Raw genomic sequence first — 16,288 nt, 5'->3', positions numbered from 1 at the left:
ATCTGTAAGAGACAGAAAAAGAACCTCAACAGTCGTCTTCCTACAAAACATATGAAAGTTAGTTATATATCGTTTAAAGGAACCAATATTATGATGTAATTTGTTGAGCAGATTGTCTCTATGATATTTTGTGAGTCCAGATAGTATTCATACTCTCTAACTCTCTTCGACACACTAGACTAGGACCCAAATGCACGACTTGAGACAGATCAGGTTCAAGAAGTGCAAAACTCTTGTCTGGAAACAGGTTCGGAACACAGGGGATCAGTCAGCAATGCAAACATAGACAGAAGGGATCAGGCAGAGGCAGAAGTCAGGATCACGGGGAGACGGACCGGCACAGAGGACAGGAAGCAGCAGGACTAAATACACAATCGCGCAGCGCAGGGGATGATGAGGTATGGGTGTAACATATCAGGGAGGGGCGGACAATCACAGTGACGGGAAAACACACATGGGCAGGAAGACATCTGAAATGAGATGAGAGTTAGACACCAAAATAAAACAGGAAACAGAATTAAAACATAACAATCTCATGATTAGGCTGGTGTCCCCTCATAAGGGCTACCTTCACTCAACAAAGGCTGGTGAAATGTTTCAATCGTTGTCTTGATTTCGCATGTGCAGACACTGACACTGTCAGAACTGAATAATAGATAAAAAAAAGGGGGGGGGGGGGTTTGATACAATGAAAATTTTAAATGTTCAACGGTTTTATAAAAAGCAAGGGTGAAATCCTCAGTTGGATACATGTTTTCCGTCGGTCTCTAGTTTGTCGTGGAGCTTGTTGTGCTGATCCCGCAGCTGTAAACAGACTCTGCATGGGAAGCCGGAGGGAGGTGGAAACATCCCGTCGGCCCACCGGCTCGCTCGGCTGCTGCCATGTTCTGGTTGATGTTGTGACCGAGAGAACAAGAGCCGGGATCAGTCAGAGTGTGTTGAACACGGGGCTTGTTGGGATGTGAGAGATACAAAGGAGGAACGATGGCATCTGGTGGGTATCATGACGTGTCACATTAAGGATTCTGCGGCTCCTCTGTGCCAGTCAGGATTATGAACTGGAGTGGAACAAATGCTGGAGGACTCAGATCCTCTTCTGCTTGAGAAGAAAGAGGAAGCAAAGCAGTAAAAGAAGGCAGAGAGAGGAGAGAAACTACATACTGTACATTTACAGAATGTCTATCTGTCTATCCATCTATCTATATAAGGTATCTAAGCTCTGTGTGACACAGTGAATGCATGGTGTGTATCGGACTGTGCCTCATTAGTGCTGACCCGTCACCTGACCTTGCCACATGTACACAGTCTCCACTGTAAGCTAATCCATTGCCCCGATGTGGGAATCAATGCTAAATGGATGACTTACACTGAGACCCTGTTTGTCTTATTGAGCGGTGGCACTGACAGGCAGTGAGAGGACAGAGGTGTAGGGGTGACAAAGTCAACAAGGAGCTGCTGATTGTTTCTTAACGTCGCTCTTTGTATATTCATCCAGCTAATGTCAAGAGGACCACAGAGTTTGCCTTCATACATTCACGCATTTTTGGGCACCGCAGCAAATGACAGATTAGGTCATGGAGGGTCTCTTTGTGTCACAAAATACAGACCACTACACAGACTGTGGAAGACTTCCTCAGACTTCCTCCACAGTTTTTCCATCGTGTCTGTGAAGTTCTGCAGTGTGGGGTTCAGGTTCGACACTGACAGTTTGTTTTTGGTGCTGGGAGCAGCAGCTTCCTGTGAGAGCAGCTGGACGCTGAAGGTACAAGGCACAAGGTTCATTTATTTATCATACAACAACACAATGAGATGCTGGTTGTAGTCCCACTTTGCTGGTCAAAAAACAAAAATTATATAAATGGATGAATAAGAAATGAATCACAAAATAAAGCTATTTGTTATGGTGGAGTGATGAGGACGAGTTCAGGAGTCCCACAGCTTGAGGAAAGATGCTGCTCTGTAGTCTGGTGGTACGGCAGCAGATACTTCTGTATCTTTTTCCAGATGGCAGCAGGTTGACCCAACTATGGCTGGGGTGGGGGGTGGGTTATGTGCCACCCAGAGCCTTCCTGGTCTGGGCCGTGCACAAACCATGCCAGTTTGTGATGCTTTCTACTGAAGTTAACAAGAACTTGATGCAGGAATTTTGCCTCCTTATATATCCTTTAGAAAAAGGGCCCAGCAGGAGCAGCAGATATGAGGAGAAATAGCCTCTAACGTCTCCACTCATTAATATTACACTCTCTTGTCTGTACAATACAGTGGAATCTCAGCCTGCTTTAACCTCTAAATAATTCACGCGATAAAATATTTTCTTTCTCTGCCACTCGTGGACTCGTCTTTTCTTGGTGCCGCTCATAGTGGAGAGATGGAAGCGAGAGAGGGTTGACAGAGAGAGGTAGGCGGCAAGCAGGGAAACAGTACAGCAGCAAGCTAATACTTATTTTATTGATTCAGATTTTGTACATATTTGTTAACAGATACAGAAAACAGCCGGAAAATTCTGGTATGAGAAATTCCACTTTTCACAAAGTTCAGTTTTTGTGTGTGTGAATTGGTTCAGGCTGTGGAAACATTTCTCTCACTGTATCTGGCTCGAAAATAATTGATTACATTTGGAAACCAAGACAAGTCTGAAGGACACGCGGCAGACTTCCCTTTCTGTTTTTATTGAATTTCTGTATTTTATTTATTTTACAAACAGGAGGGCCACCCTTCTCTCGTGGTCATAGTGGAAACAATTAATGTAGCTCATTCTGTCTGTGTAATGGTGTGACTACGTGGCTAAAATTGGAATACTGGAATATTGCAAAACACTTTCAAAAACATCCGTCCTTGCAACTGTTGCTGTAATTAGCAGCACTGTTCATAAAGCTTTGGATCCTATAGACAGGGTTGGGTATCGAACTTTCACTGATTCATGGCACCCACCAAATTGCCTTGATACCTACGACTTAATGTCATCGGCGTGGGTGAGCCAATAAGCACGCAGCAAGCAGCAACTCGACCTACAGATCAGATCTTTCCCACATAGTGAAAACATATCCAAAAGGCGTCTTTACAACGTTTTTGATGACATTGTAAAGATATGTGTTTGCTTGGTGGGTGTGAAGATGTGATGTGGGCCTGTTCATGTGTAGGGCAGAGGGTGAAGGTGAAGGGTGAAGTTAAGGTGATCAAAGGCCAACACATACTGTAAATAAATATCCTGAATAAGTTATACAGTAGGATAATCCAGGGATGTTCTCCTAAAATTTTAAATTAAAAAACTGAGACTACTTTTTCATTCCTATTTCCCCTCTGAAAACAAGATCCTTCCCCCTCTATCAGGAAGAAACCACCTGATTCAATGAATTGTGAGATGAACATTTGGAATGCTCTTCAGATTCGAAACGACCTGGTTGCATCCTTCAGGTACTCTTGCAGCGCGCGCTCCTGTGACGCACGGTCACATCCAGTCAGGTCAGCATCGGAAATGAATGCGCTGCAACACAGACAGGATGAGACCGGTTCCGTGCAGAACTTACATCCCACAATTAATTCTCCCAACAGCTCTCCCTCCTGCGGTCACTGGTGTGTGTTTGGATCTGCTTCTTCTCTTCGTTTTTCTCTTTTCAAGGTTTTGTTGGGACTAAGAGGAAACCTGGGCACCTGGATAGGAAATATTTCACAATTGTTCATTTGACCATCGTTTTTAATAACTGCAACCTGTTCTGAGGCAGAAAATTTATAGAAGAAACAACGAAGGAAACAGCTTCTCGTGAGGTAAAACTTTTGCCACATCTTCTTTTCTCAAACGTCTCCAACTGTGGAACGAAGACGCGGACAGAAGAAATGTGAAGACAGATTTCCCCCTTCTTTGACGCACTGAGACAGATCTCTCCTCCAAGTTCATACAGGTCAGATGTGTGTGTGGATGTAAAAAAAAAAACAACAAAAAAAACGCCGCTGTTAGCTGAGAGTTAAAGGTTTGGTTACACCTCTCGAAACTGAAACTCGACTCCCCGAAACCGCCTCTTCTGCCCGCAAACCGAGGCGCCCCGAGCTGGAGGTGCTGCGGGAGGACGCTATGGGACGACCCAAATACTAATGTGATGGGTAAGATTATCAGCTGTTTGTATGGAACTGCCTGTGGCTCCTGCGGTGCGCTGAAGGAGCCGAGCGGGTGTAACAAAGTGCCAGAAAACCGGTTATTGAAGACGTTTGTGCCATGGCGCGAGAAAGCTGCGTAAAATGCGCTTAAACATCCGCACAAGTCCGCAGACAGCTTTCGATTAGAGGTTTTGTTCTTTAAGTTGATCGATTAAGTTCAGAAAAAGCCTCTTTCCTGTATCCTGAATTCGTGCGTAATTGTCGGTACCGCTTTTACGCACGTGAATGAATTGATTTCTAACGCGTAATTGAGGCTTGTGTTGTAATAAGTCTTGGGCTTCAGTGTGTGTGTGTGTGTGTGTGCTGATGAATCCACACCCCTGAAACCCGAGTGGAGGAGGCTGCTGGCACTTATTGAACGGACAGAGTGAAAGTGTGAAAGTTAAAGTGAACCTGATCACCTATTCGCGTAAATTTGCGCGGAAGTCGCACCAAACTACCTCCACATCGACTCTCTGCAAACTGCAAAACAATCATGTGGTTTATTGGTGTTGGACACCCTCAATCTTGCACAAAAAGCTCGTGTGCGCGTTTCCAGTGTCACGTGACTGTCCTCACGTAAAAAGCCATAGGTAGGACCTTACCATGTGTCTGAGTCCTTCAAACTGTCACCTGCTACATTTTAACAAGACAAGGACTCAAAGGTCTCATCATTGTCTCAGTCACTGATTGAATTGTTCGTTTTGGGTTGTCTGTGGATTTTATTTCCCAAGATGAAATTCTAAAATCTTCTCTGCACTGTCAGCAAAAAATTCTGGTGAAGAAATACTGATTGCTGTCTCTGTTGGTCCTAAAAGCAGTCAAGTTAAGATATATTTTAATTTGACTGCTTTTAGGCCAAAAAATCTACTTGAGGACATGACCTCAGTTTCCATAATGGTAGCTATGGCGTCGACTCAACTTACAATTTATAGTCACCTCCTCTATGATAAAATACTTCTGTAAGGACATTTGGCATCACATTTTTGCAATTTATTTTGGTTTAAAGGGTCTCCAAGCAAGGAATAAAAGTTGTATTAGTTAAGATTTTTCAAGTAAACGGATGTAGTTTTGATGTGATCAGATGTCCATGCTGTAAACTGAGAAAGCACATTTATGCCATTTATGTTTATCCACATGTTAATTATATTTTTGTCTCATTGTTTTAGGCCCGTGTGCTTAACAACCCCACAAATGTCTCATTATAACTTGATGTGCATCGGAAACAGGTTGAAATAAGATAACAAGAGACTTTTGACTGAAAAAAAAGTAATATAGAGTTTTGTTGCCGTGTGTGCTTTTCCTACTTCAGATTTATGTGATATCATTTGTATTTATTTAAGTCTAAAGGAAGGAAAAGGAAGGAGTGTTGTGCTCAGTTGGCTGGATGAATGGATGGATGGACGTATGCTGACCTTTGAGTGTGTGTCTTGTCCGGTGATTTGTGTGTGATGCTGACTTGCTGTGTGGGTGTAAACGACTCTCTGGGTCCTTGGGGATGCTGATGTCCAGGGCTCGGTTGCTATGGAAACACAATGCAATAGCCAGTGATTAGTTGATCCTCAGGGTGCTGATGAGCGGGAGGCAGGCTGTGGCGGCGTTTGGTCGTGTGTCCGGAATCTCTGGGTGGTGACAAGTTCAAAGACAGGCGTCTTCATTGCGAGGGGCTCTGCTGCTCTGCTGCTCTGCTGGTCTGTGGCTCATATACATAAACCCCTCTTTACTCTTGCTGCCTCCAAGTCAGAGCGGCAGTGTTCTTATATGTAGGTGTGGTGGCATGTAGTCTTTTCACATGTTTTAGTGCTGCCTTTTTTCAGTCAGCACATTTTGAACTCTTTAACCTTTGCTGTAGATATTCAGGAAATACAAACTCAGAACAAGTAGGCAAATTAGAAACGGGGGCTGATTACCATATTTACTTTCATGTCTACTTTCGTGTCTTACTTGGAGATGAAGCATTTGAACCGTCCTCTCCAGTCTCTTCATCTCTACCATGATGTTCGTAGAGGCTGCTAGTTCCCATCCCAGCTCCCCTGGCTCCAGCTCTGGTGCACATTCTGGCCCTGCACCTGAGCTGCTGTGATAGCAGTGTAAACACCAACACTCCCCAGCAGAGTTACGGGCAGAGTCAGCTAACAGAGCTAAGTTGCAGCTATAGTTAGAGGACACTCGGAAAATCACAGAGAGTTAAGGGCAGAGCAGCCGGAGGAAGTCAGAGAGAAAACCAGAAAACCAAGATTGATGAGTTTCAAAATAGTTGGCCACTAATTTTCTTGCAATCGACTAATTGATTCATCGACTGATCACTGCGGCTCTCTTTTGGCCGTCAGTAAAAGTACCTTCATTTGACTCTGCACTGCAGTAATGTGCTGTAGCCGGAGAGCACATGACATAAACTAGCCTGTCAATTAGTCTACAGGTAGATTCTATGTGTAATGTTTCGTCCTATTCATTTAGATTCCATTGATATCTTTTCCGCTCAGCTATTTTTGGCATGTTGGACATTGGCATGCATCATGAAACCTGCCGACCCTTGTCACACCCACACAGGAAGCAATGAGTAAATAAGATTGATGATGATGATGATGATGATGATGATGATGATGGCTTTGCTTCTGTCACTTCTCTTAACACGTGACTCTGCATCTGCCTGCCAGTACATTTTTTTAAACAGTGCTTCGGTTCATTGTATAAAACATGAGGGAAAGCTGAATATTAGATATTCATCATGTAAATTGATAATAGTATTCTGACATCAGGGATGAGTGATTTCACTATTCACTGGTACCTTTGACTACTATAGGGCAGAAGCCCACAGGGAGAACTGGTTACATTTCCATCTGTCATCACATTAAAGGTTTGTTGGTGACCCTTTAGTAATTTTCTTTCTGTTTGCTGAGACACATTTTATTCTAGTTTGGGACCAGATTTAATGCATAAAACATGAAGAGAAAGTGAATAATACAATGTGACTTGCCCTCATTCACACACGATGAAAAAGAGAACTTTGTGTCACCTTTTACCAAAAGTTATTGCTCCTTCTCCTGCATAAATAAAATCACCCCTGTCCCATATTTCTCCCTTTTGGTGGCTTTTATTTTACCCTTCTCTCTCAGAAAACTTCCAGAGACAGTATTATCTGGTTCATTTGTAATGCTTGTATATTTCGGAATTAGCTTATTACTTATGAAGACTTTTTCTCTTTCCCTGTCAGTCCTTTGAAACTGACTAAAAACTAGTTGACAACTATCTATCTATTGTCAGTATCTCCAAAATGACATATATCACTGTTCCAAAAGCAACATGACCTTTGCAGTGCAACAGTGTCAGGCCACAGACCTGCATTGTATGGTCACAGTTTGGTAAGGCTTAGGCACTAAAACTACTCTGTAATTAAAGTACTTTAGGTGTTGTGCTTGTTTAACCTGACCGACCATCCCCAATTTCCTCCCTATACAGCCTTATCACATACATACAACTTCTCCTCACGTCCTCCTTCTCAGCTGTAATTATTACTACAGCTGCTACTGTGCAGGAAGACACACAATACACCATCATCAGCCCTGGAGGCTGCGGCTCTGCAGGTTGGAGAGCAGTTTGGTGTTAGCAGAGGTTTGCGCTCAGCTGACTGCCTTATTGTTTAATCGTCAGGCTGCTTTGGGAGCACTCAGACTAAAAACTAAAATATGCAAAATGTTTAATGGAATGCAGTTAGCCCATGAAATGCTAAACATAAACTAGAGGATTATTTACATCTTTGTCTCATAAAAAATAAATCTCTGTGAGCCTTGAGGCCTTGAGTCTTGAATTGTTCTCACCCTCATTAATATCTCTTAACTTCTTCGAGTCCTGACTCATCCAGATCTGAAGGCACATACATGATTCAGGTCTGTTTGAAACAGTGCAAATGAAACTTTCAAAGATATGAATATCTGTCATACATCTGGACGGCCCTTGTAACTAAAAATCTTACTTGACATGCCTTGCTAAAATTGGTGTAAAGACTTCTTTGAATAAAGTGAGTAAAAAAGCCAATAAACATTAATAAGTGCTAAATGTCTAGTTTATTAAACTTTAGTTCATAATTGTTTCACTGATAACAAATAATGAAATAAGTTTACATTCCAGATGTGGTGATTACAGAGGAAGGAGATCAGACCTGCTAATATTTGCACTTGGCTCACTGTGAGGGCTTAATGGGCGCCCAGTCGTAAAAGATAAAGAATAAAAATTGATCAGCAATATTTTCAGTAATGGCTGCTGGCAAGAGAAACCATTTTGGAGCTGTACAGTTGAGTCATAAAACTTTACAGCAACATCATTATCTCTCTTCCATCCTCCTCCTCTTTCTCCTCCTCATATTCCTCTCGCTTTCCTGCCTGACTTCCCTCACCTCTTCCTCCAAATTTTGCCTTCTTCCTTGCACTCTTTTCTCTCCCATGAATCCTCTAATCCCTCCTTCTTTTCTTCTTGTTTCTTATCCGTTACTCATTTTGACCTCTCTCCTTATTTTCCTTCCTCTTCCTCCTATATCTGTCACAGCACTCTCTCCTCTCCGCACCCATTTTCCTTATTTGTTTGTCTTCGTTTTCCTCTTCCCCTCTCCCTGACCTTCTTCCATCTGTTCCTCCATCTCGCTCCTTATTGACCCGTGTCTCTCTCTCTCTCATCTTTCTCTTTCCTCATCTTCTCCCCCACTCCTTCTTTATTTTCCCTCCTCTTTACTCTTCTCTTCTCTTGCCCCGTTCCTTTTCTTATGTCTCTCACTTGTTTCCTCCTCTTATTTTCTTCCTCCTCGTCCTCATTTTCCTCCTTCTCGTCCTCTTCTTTTCCTTTCCTTCTTTCTGTCCCCATCCTCCTTGTCCTACTCACCCGTCCTGCAGGCTGTTGATGGAGAGGATTTCGAATGTCAGCCGGGACAGTGGTCATCGCAGGAGGAATTCTGGCTACAGTCATCTTACTGACCATCGTCGCTGTACTGTGTTTATGTAGGTTGCAGGTATGACTCTTTTACTATTGACTATTTCAGTTACTACGATTGTATGTAACAGTAGTTTAGACTTTCATCTTTTCATCCAGAAACACCTTCCTGTAAAAATACAAAAGCACAAAGTACAATGATCATTTAACTGAAAAGAGTCTATACACGTAGTCACTGCACCTTGGCACAGCTCTGCTTTGAGCTCAATGTTAATATGCTCAGAGTGATTGTCAGTGGTAAAGTGGAAATGGACAACTTTTCAACTTTCCCCCCTCCAAACATTTTCCTGTGGTATCACTTTTAGCACCGCTACCACTAACACATCTTTAGCAACATGGCAATTCAGAAATGTCTTTATTAGTCGTGCTAACAGGGGAATTTTTGCAAAATTTGTGCTACTGTCCAAATAAAAAAACAACTGTAGGAATCCCAATTTGACCTAGAAATTGGATCTCTTGTATCATTCAGTATCATCTAGGAAAAATGCCAGGTTTGAGCTGTCTTGTGTCCCGCTGCTAAGGGTAAACAAAATCTCGACAAAGTCTCTTTACCTGGGGATAGCAACTGGGGAAAACAATTCCACTTCCTGTTTTGGTTGTGCAATGGCAACAGTTACTTTTGTGCTGTAATGCTCCTTCATTTCGGCAGGAAAAATCGAGCACGATGGGCAGGCTGATAGCATTGCAAAATTGAGGGTTATAGGGAACCAATCTATATGCAGATGATATCATTTTATTCACAGCCATTGAGTGCAGCAGGGATGATGTGTTTTTGTAGGCTAACCTGGAAGTTGGCGTCACCCTGATACCCTCATTTATGATACCTACATGTTTTGTTTAGCAAGATAATCTCAATGAACACCATTTGAATGATTTTTCAAGCGTAAATGAAATTGTAAAAAGCTAATATTAGGCTACAAGCGAAGTACACTGGGGTCGCATTACTTCAAGTACTGAGTATTCCAATCAGTATTTACTTCAGAATGACAAGTAGGGGCAGAAATGTTGTCTATTGGCAGTTTAACAATTAAATAACTTGTCCTAATTTTGACAGTGACTCTGACCTGCGGTTCTCTCTTATTGTGATTGATCACTCAAGTATTACTGCTGTAAGAGGGAGGAGTCTGAGAAGGGGGAAGAGGAGCAACCAGAGCTTGCCACCATATCTCCGACCCGCCCTCTGGCTCTGTCCGCTCCCCCTTCGCCTCCGACGCCTGAGCACTTTGGCGAAGAACCGGAGACCTACCCCCCCACCTTCCTCACCGAGGCCAATGGGCCTGCCAGCTTCTCCCCCACACCGCCGCGCAGGTGCCACCGCTCACACGCCTTCTGCCCGTCCTGCGCCCGCTGCTCGCTGCCTTTCTACCTGCAGCACCCCGAGAGGCTGTGCAACGGCGGACGCAGGATCAGCTACAGGACTGTGCAGCAGCATGACCTGGATCTGCCAATGGACCTGGCCAGCTTCTACCACAAGCTCAACCTCATCCGCTCCGTCACCATGAGGGAGGTGTACACCCACAGTGTCAGCACCGATGTCTAGGAGCAGACAGTGTGGAAGCAGCGCCACCCTTATGGCCCGGAGGAGAGGTTGATTAATACAAAACTGACTGAACTAACATATTACGTGTTGCCTGGAATGCAGCGTTAAAACTGTGCTGTCCTGACGCACTGCAATACTGAGGGCTTTTGGGTGATGTAATCCATCCCCTGGCAGCCATATTGGAGGTCTGCATCGCCGGAGCAACTGCTAACAGCTGAATGCATGTCTGAACATAAACATTTGTTTCTGACAGACATGAAGAGACCAACTTTTGCCAGTTTTGACTTAAGACTGATCATTTTGTGACCATTACATTTGACTTTGTGTGTAGATAATTAGCTAATTAGCTAGTTAAATAGCAAATCAATATATGTGTTTTAAAGTATAACAAAGACAATGAACAATTTCAGCGTTTGTGAGTAAATTGAACACAGGTTTTGTTTGTTTGAATGAACCACAAAAGGGACAGAAATGGAGGGGGGAAAAAGCCCAAATTAAAATCAAGTTCAAATAGGCTGGTTCCAGAATGACGCTAACTCCTAGTTAACAGTTTGTTCAGGCTAACTGAGTCTCTTTTAAAGGGTGAGTCTGTTCAAATTTTCAACAAATCCCATGGGCAGACCAAAACCATTAATGAATGTATCTACTAACAAGTATTGTGTGTTCATCAAACCTGATATGTCCCTTGTGCCATAGAGCTCCATTACTGTCCAAAAACTATTAAAAACACATCAATGAACCACACTGTTGCACTTGGTGACATGTTCCTTCATTACCATGAGCTCACACAACTAGGTTTATAGTGTCCTAATCACACTTGTCCTGCTGCCCTAAATACTCACGAGAGCACCAAATGGGGATCCATCCGCCACTGAAAAGAGGCCCCAACAAAAGCACTATTTCCACACTCGTGCTTTAAGAAAATAGAGTGACCAGCTGTTTACGTAAATTACTGGGCCTTATCATTGAAACTACCGTATGTATTTTGGAGGTGCTATATAGATTTATGTCTTCAGTAGGAGCCAGTGGCCTCGGAGGAAGCTCTGAGAGACAGGCCAACACATTGTTGGTTTTGGTCTTTTCATGGGATTTGTTCAGAAGAAAAATATGGAGTAAAACTCACCCTATAAGTTCCAAATCAAGAGAGCTTTGGAGAAAAAAAAACAAAGCTATGGACTCGTCTGCTGAGTCAGTAGCTTCCATTTGTAAACTGTTCACATTTAACAGTCACTAAGACTTTTTTTAATAGAAAACCAATATTTGTGCACAACCCATACTTCAACAGATCAGTGCTCTGCTCCATACTGAACATACAGTATACAATATATGTGTACTATTATAGTGTACTTATATTACCACTTGACTGCGAAACATTTATGCAGTGGAAAAAATATACAAGTGGATATGCCCATAGACGAAATGTTGTTTTGTTGAAGTGTTTGTTTGTGTGGCAGCAACTGTATAATGTCCAATAACTGTTATGTTTCACATTTATTTCTTTCACAGTGGAATTCCTCCACTTATCAATTCATTAGAGATGGATAGAACTTTTGAATATTTTACTTTAGGTGTGAGAGGCTTTAAAAGGTGTGATATGTAAGAACTGGTTTCCTGTTGAATTCTCAAAACAAATAGGGGGCTGAACAAAATCTGAATTTAATTTTTCTTATTCAGGCGTTACAGAACTTTCATGGTCACAAATTTGAAAAAAAAAACGACCTGTAATTGAACTTGTTTGTTTGCTCTTAAATTAACGTAGAATGGAGCAAAGCCTCCTGGGAATGGGAAATGTGTTTATCCAGAGCCTATCACTATGCGTTTATCCAAAGGGCAACTCCACCAAATAGACACATGAAAGTATGTTTATAGGTCATGGAGGCTGCATATGATCTGATTAATTGCCTCCAGTAATGCATTATGGATAATGTAAGCAGGTCTTGAAAAGCAATAATGCATAGAATAAAAGGGCGATATTTCTGGCTGTGCTGTAATGATTTAGATAATCTGTTTTCAAACTTTCTATAATGAGTCCAGCAGTTTTATAGGTGTTTAATGCTAAACCAAAATCAATGCTGCTTTTGGAAACCCGGAAACTCTGTGGCTAAGTTGCATTGTGGGTAATGTAAGCAGCACTACCCACAATGCTACATAGCCACTGAGTGACATCACTGGTGGAAATTTATCAGATAACATGCGGCTTCCTCTGGAGCCTCAAAATACTTTTTACTGCTTTTTCCACATAATACTCCCCAAGAACTGTTTAACACACTTTAGTGTTTGTAATTGACAAATTGGTGGAGTTACCCTTTAAGTGCACTATTATTCGGTTAGTATTTTATGCCAGTGCATTAGTTTTGGTTTTAGACACTTACCAAGCTCAGTATAACTTGTTAAGATCACAATTTTTATTTTAAATCAACATTCAATATAAAAAAATGTGGTCATGTATTCAGTTTTAAACGATAAAAATAAATCCCCATTTGTTTTAAAACCAGGTGAAATATCATCAAGTCAGTAATTGAATGGACATCATTCAAAATTGGGATCTAAAGTAGTTTGATCCTAAAAACATTACATGAAGATTAAGTTTTACTAATGTTTGTGTTCACTTGAGTAGATCCGTGAACACAACACTGTATTTTTCCATCTGTATTGATATTAATTGAGACAGTGGAGAGCAGCTGGTGATGCTGTCAGTATGTGAGTGTTTCAGTGTGTGAATTCCTGTTTGTTTGCAACAGTGCAGAAAAACAAATGACATTTTAAAGGGCTTTTCTGAAGCATTCAATGATCCAATGACTGTGATTCCTGGAAGACATTTATTTCCTGTTGTCACTAGATAGATGCTGTGCTGTGTGTGGCAGTTTTGGGCTTTTCACAAGCTATTGAGCATTTAGGGCAAAATACAAAACAACTGATCGCACATTTGTTGGTATTTATTAATGATAGTAGATGAGTATTATTTTTTAAATGTCACATCAGAAGAAACACCAGCTTCTCAAGGAGCTGCAGATTGTTATTTTTCCTTTATCCCAAAATGAACATTCAGAAGAATTTAAAATTCTTATTTGGAGCAAACTTAAGGATGACATGTATGACAACATAATATACTGCTTAACAATGACACAAGATCTGTTTATTGTTGTAGAATGGTTTTGTTTTTTTCTGTCATGTGAGACTTTTCCCTCTGAGTGTTTCATGAAGTTTGTTAAGCCTTCCGTTTCAACACGTCATTTTTAGTTGACACTCATCATGGGTGTGTCAGATAGGTGGAAGTGCAGAACCTGCAGAGACCCTAAAACACCTTTGTTAGGATGAAGCAGCAGTTAGTGTGGCTACACTCTAAAGCTTGGAGGTTGTAGGTTCAACAAAGAGCTGAAACATTCAAAAGTCATATTTACCTCCCATATAAATGACTGAAATGAGGTTGTTGGTGCTGTGAGGTGGAATTGTGTTTGTCTTTCTTTTTTAAGGCTTCTCAGACAACATAAAGCCGGCATCATCCGCACCACATATTGCTATAACTGCCTGGTCTGACACAGTGACCAACGTAAGAGACAAAAATGTTGCAGTCTGAACTCGCTGTTAAAGTGATGGGAAACAGAAAATGTATTTTAAAAAAAGTTTCTATAAAGCTTGTGTCAGTGGTGGTTCTAGACCAGTTTTAATAGGGGGGCCAGGTTGGGGCCGGCTTTTTTGTAAGGGGGCACATACAACCCGGAAAAAAGGACAAATCCCAAGCCAAGTTTCAAGTTTCCATTATTGTTTATAAATCATCATGAAAGGTGGAATGTGTACGATTTTTAGTTATTCTGATTATATGCTGCCTGATATTTTTTTGTAGTATGAATTTAACTGGTAGCCAATTCTTACACATTGCACCTTTAATATTAATGAGAGCTGATCACTATGATTTTGCAGCTCTATAGGTGCATCGTAATGTATAACAGACATGGGCTTCATAGTGTTACCACTTATTTTTCAGTTGAATGATTTATTACGGACATTTACCTTGAACATGACATAAGTAATGCTTTATATTCAGTAACTGACTTCTTGTACTGCCTTCAGTGGCACAAAATTGGTGAGCACACAGTTACTTCCATATATAACCAGAGATACGATCATGATTGGAACAAACCACTTTATAAAACTGAGCAGTACTTTACAAAGCATATTGTAACATTTTGTGAGCATTACCTGCGTATATTAAAACTTCTGTTTCTACTACACTTGTGGTGAAAGATCACCTTTTGTTTCTGGTCGCGTTTCCTTCTTTATTCTCCACCAGTCCGTATCCTAAGATACACAAAATGATGCCGTTATTTCTATCTCTTGAAAATTTGATAAGTTTTAGATACTGAATTCATGCTTCTCCTGATCTTAGAGACGACTTTGCCCCCCGCTCAGACTACCAGGCAGTAAGTCTGCCAAGGCAAAGATCTGCCTACAGCAAGCGCCGACCCATAAATGTTTTAGGTGACAGAAGTAGCTGGGGTTACAGTTTGCATGTAGCCACAGAGGAAAGAAATCCTGGGAGTCTTAACTCAGGGCAAATAGGTCTCTGAAAAATAAATATCCACCCCACTGATAAGTCAAGCCTCAGACACGAATCCATTGAGGGTGTTTTGGGGGATTGAGCTGCAGGATCTACACTACACAAAGTTCCTTAAGAAGAATGAGAGCAGAACCACTTTGTTATTCAGTGAGTAGACAGAAATAGCTGCATTTGTTTTCCTCTCTGCTTCAGTAGTTCATGCGTGTTTCTGTTCTCCTGCAGTTCATAGGACGAGAGGTTCGATGCTGTCACACTGGCCAGCAGGGGGCGTCAGCTGCAAACCTGAGTCTACTGTAGCTGCTCTGTGTGTGAAAGTGACTTCATTTACAGTGTTAATAAAATGATGCAAATCTCTGTGGTATCTGTGTTCTACCTTCCGGGAGACGTTACATGAAGAGCAGCAGAGAGGGAGTTCATTCAGGACAGATTTTGTTCTGTTTGGTTGGGTTTTTTTTGTTTGTTTGTTTTTATTTAATCAGTTTGACCCTCATTAAATTCACAGTCAACTTGTTTGCATGCGAGGGAGTCTGAGGGTAGAGAGTGGAGGTCACTGGAGAAGGATACACAGATTACAGTCATTACAGCGTTTTAATGGATTCATAGCTGTGATGCACCGCCACAATTATCTTGACATTTTCATCATTGCAGCCTCCACTTTCAAGTACAGTCATTCCCCTGAACGCTTCAGCTGACAATACAGAGTCATTTTAAACACTTTTTAATCCAAGTCATGGGCGTTTTAAGAACCAAAATTGCAAGGTGTTACTGTTTTGATTCGCTTTTTGTTGAACTGGTGCAGTTTAAAGTCTAATTCCGCCAATTTTTCATGTTAAAGGTGCACTGCGTAGTTTTGGGGAAGAGGCGTTAATCATAAGAGAAAGATCTAAAACAAAATAAATAAATAAATAAATGTGGCAGACCCTGCCACCTTTATAGCTTCAGACAGTGTTCTGGGGACATCATTTTCCTCTGAGAACATCTTGTTTATTCAGTAAAATAAATATTGCACAGTTTGTATTATTACCTCGTTAATATTTTAAATACTAATATGACCTTGATTTACTTCTCCAAAACTACAC

At 41.5% G+C, this 16,288-nt stretch overlaps 1 protein-coding gene across 5 annotated transcripts; it reads left to right on the top strand.

Moving 5' to 3' along the window:
• Positions 1-3,391: 3,391 nt before the first annotated feature.
• On the top strand, positions 3,392-15,563 carry fam163b (family with sequence similarity 163 member B). 5 transcript variants are annotated; one of them, XR_003983986.1, is made up of 4 exons: positions 3,392-4,098; positions 8,674-9,130; positions 10,211-15,356; positions 15,432-15,563. XR_003983986.1 is itself a non-coding variant. In XM_030415923.1 (3 exons), the coding sequence occupies exons 2-3, from the start codon at positions 9,038-9,040 to the stop codon at positions 10,649-10,651; spliced, it is 534 nt and encodes a 177-aa protein (XP_030271783.1). In that variant the 5' UTR covers positions 3,392-3,899; positions 9,015-9,037; the 3' UTR covers positions 10,652-15,563. The 5 variants fall into 5 exon arrangements, 4 of the variants coding, with proteins under 4 accessions (XP_030271783.1, XP_030271784.1, XP_030271782.1 ...); XM_030415923.1 differs by having other exon boundaries at positions 3,392-3,899; positions 9,015-9,130; positions 10,211-15,563; XM_030415924.1 differs by having other exon boundaries at positions 3,392-3,899; positions 10,211-15,563.
• The last annotated feature ends 725 nt before the right edge of the window (positions 15,564-16,288 follow it).

Source organism: Sparus aurata, chromosome 5 (assembly GCF_900880675.1).
Source record: "Sparus aurata chromosome 5, fSpaAur1.1, whole genome shotgun sequence".
Taxonomy (NCBI): Eukaryota; Metazoa; Chordata; class Actinopteri; order Spariformes; family Sparidae; genus Sparus; species Sparus aurata.
Note: the sequence above shows the minus strand (reverse complement) of the source record. Positions and strands in the feature narration are given on the sequence as shown.

Coding starts and splice junctions, on each gene's coding strand:
- fam163b (XM_030415923.1), top strand. CDS start 9,038: ATGTCAGCCGGGACAGTGGTCATCGCAGGAGGAATTCTGGCTACAGTC. Junction 9,131..10,210: donor TGTGTTTATGTAGGTTGCAG/GTATGACTCTTT, acceptor TGATCACTCAAG/TATTACTGCTGTAAGAGGGA.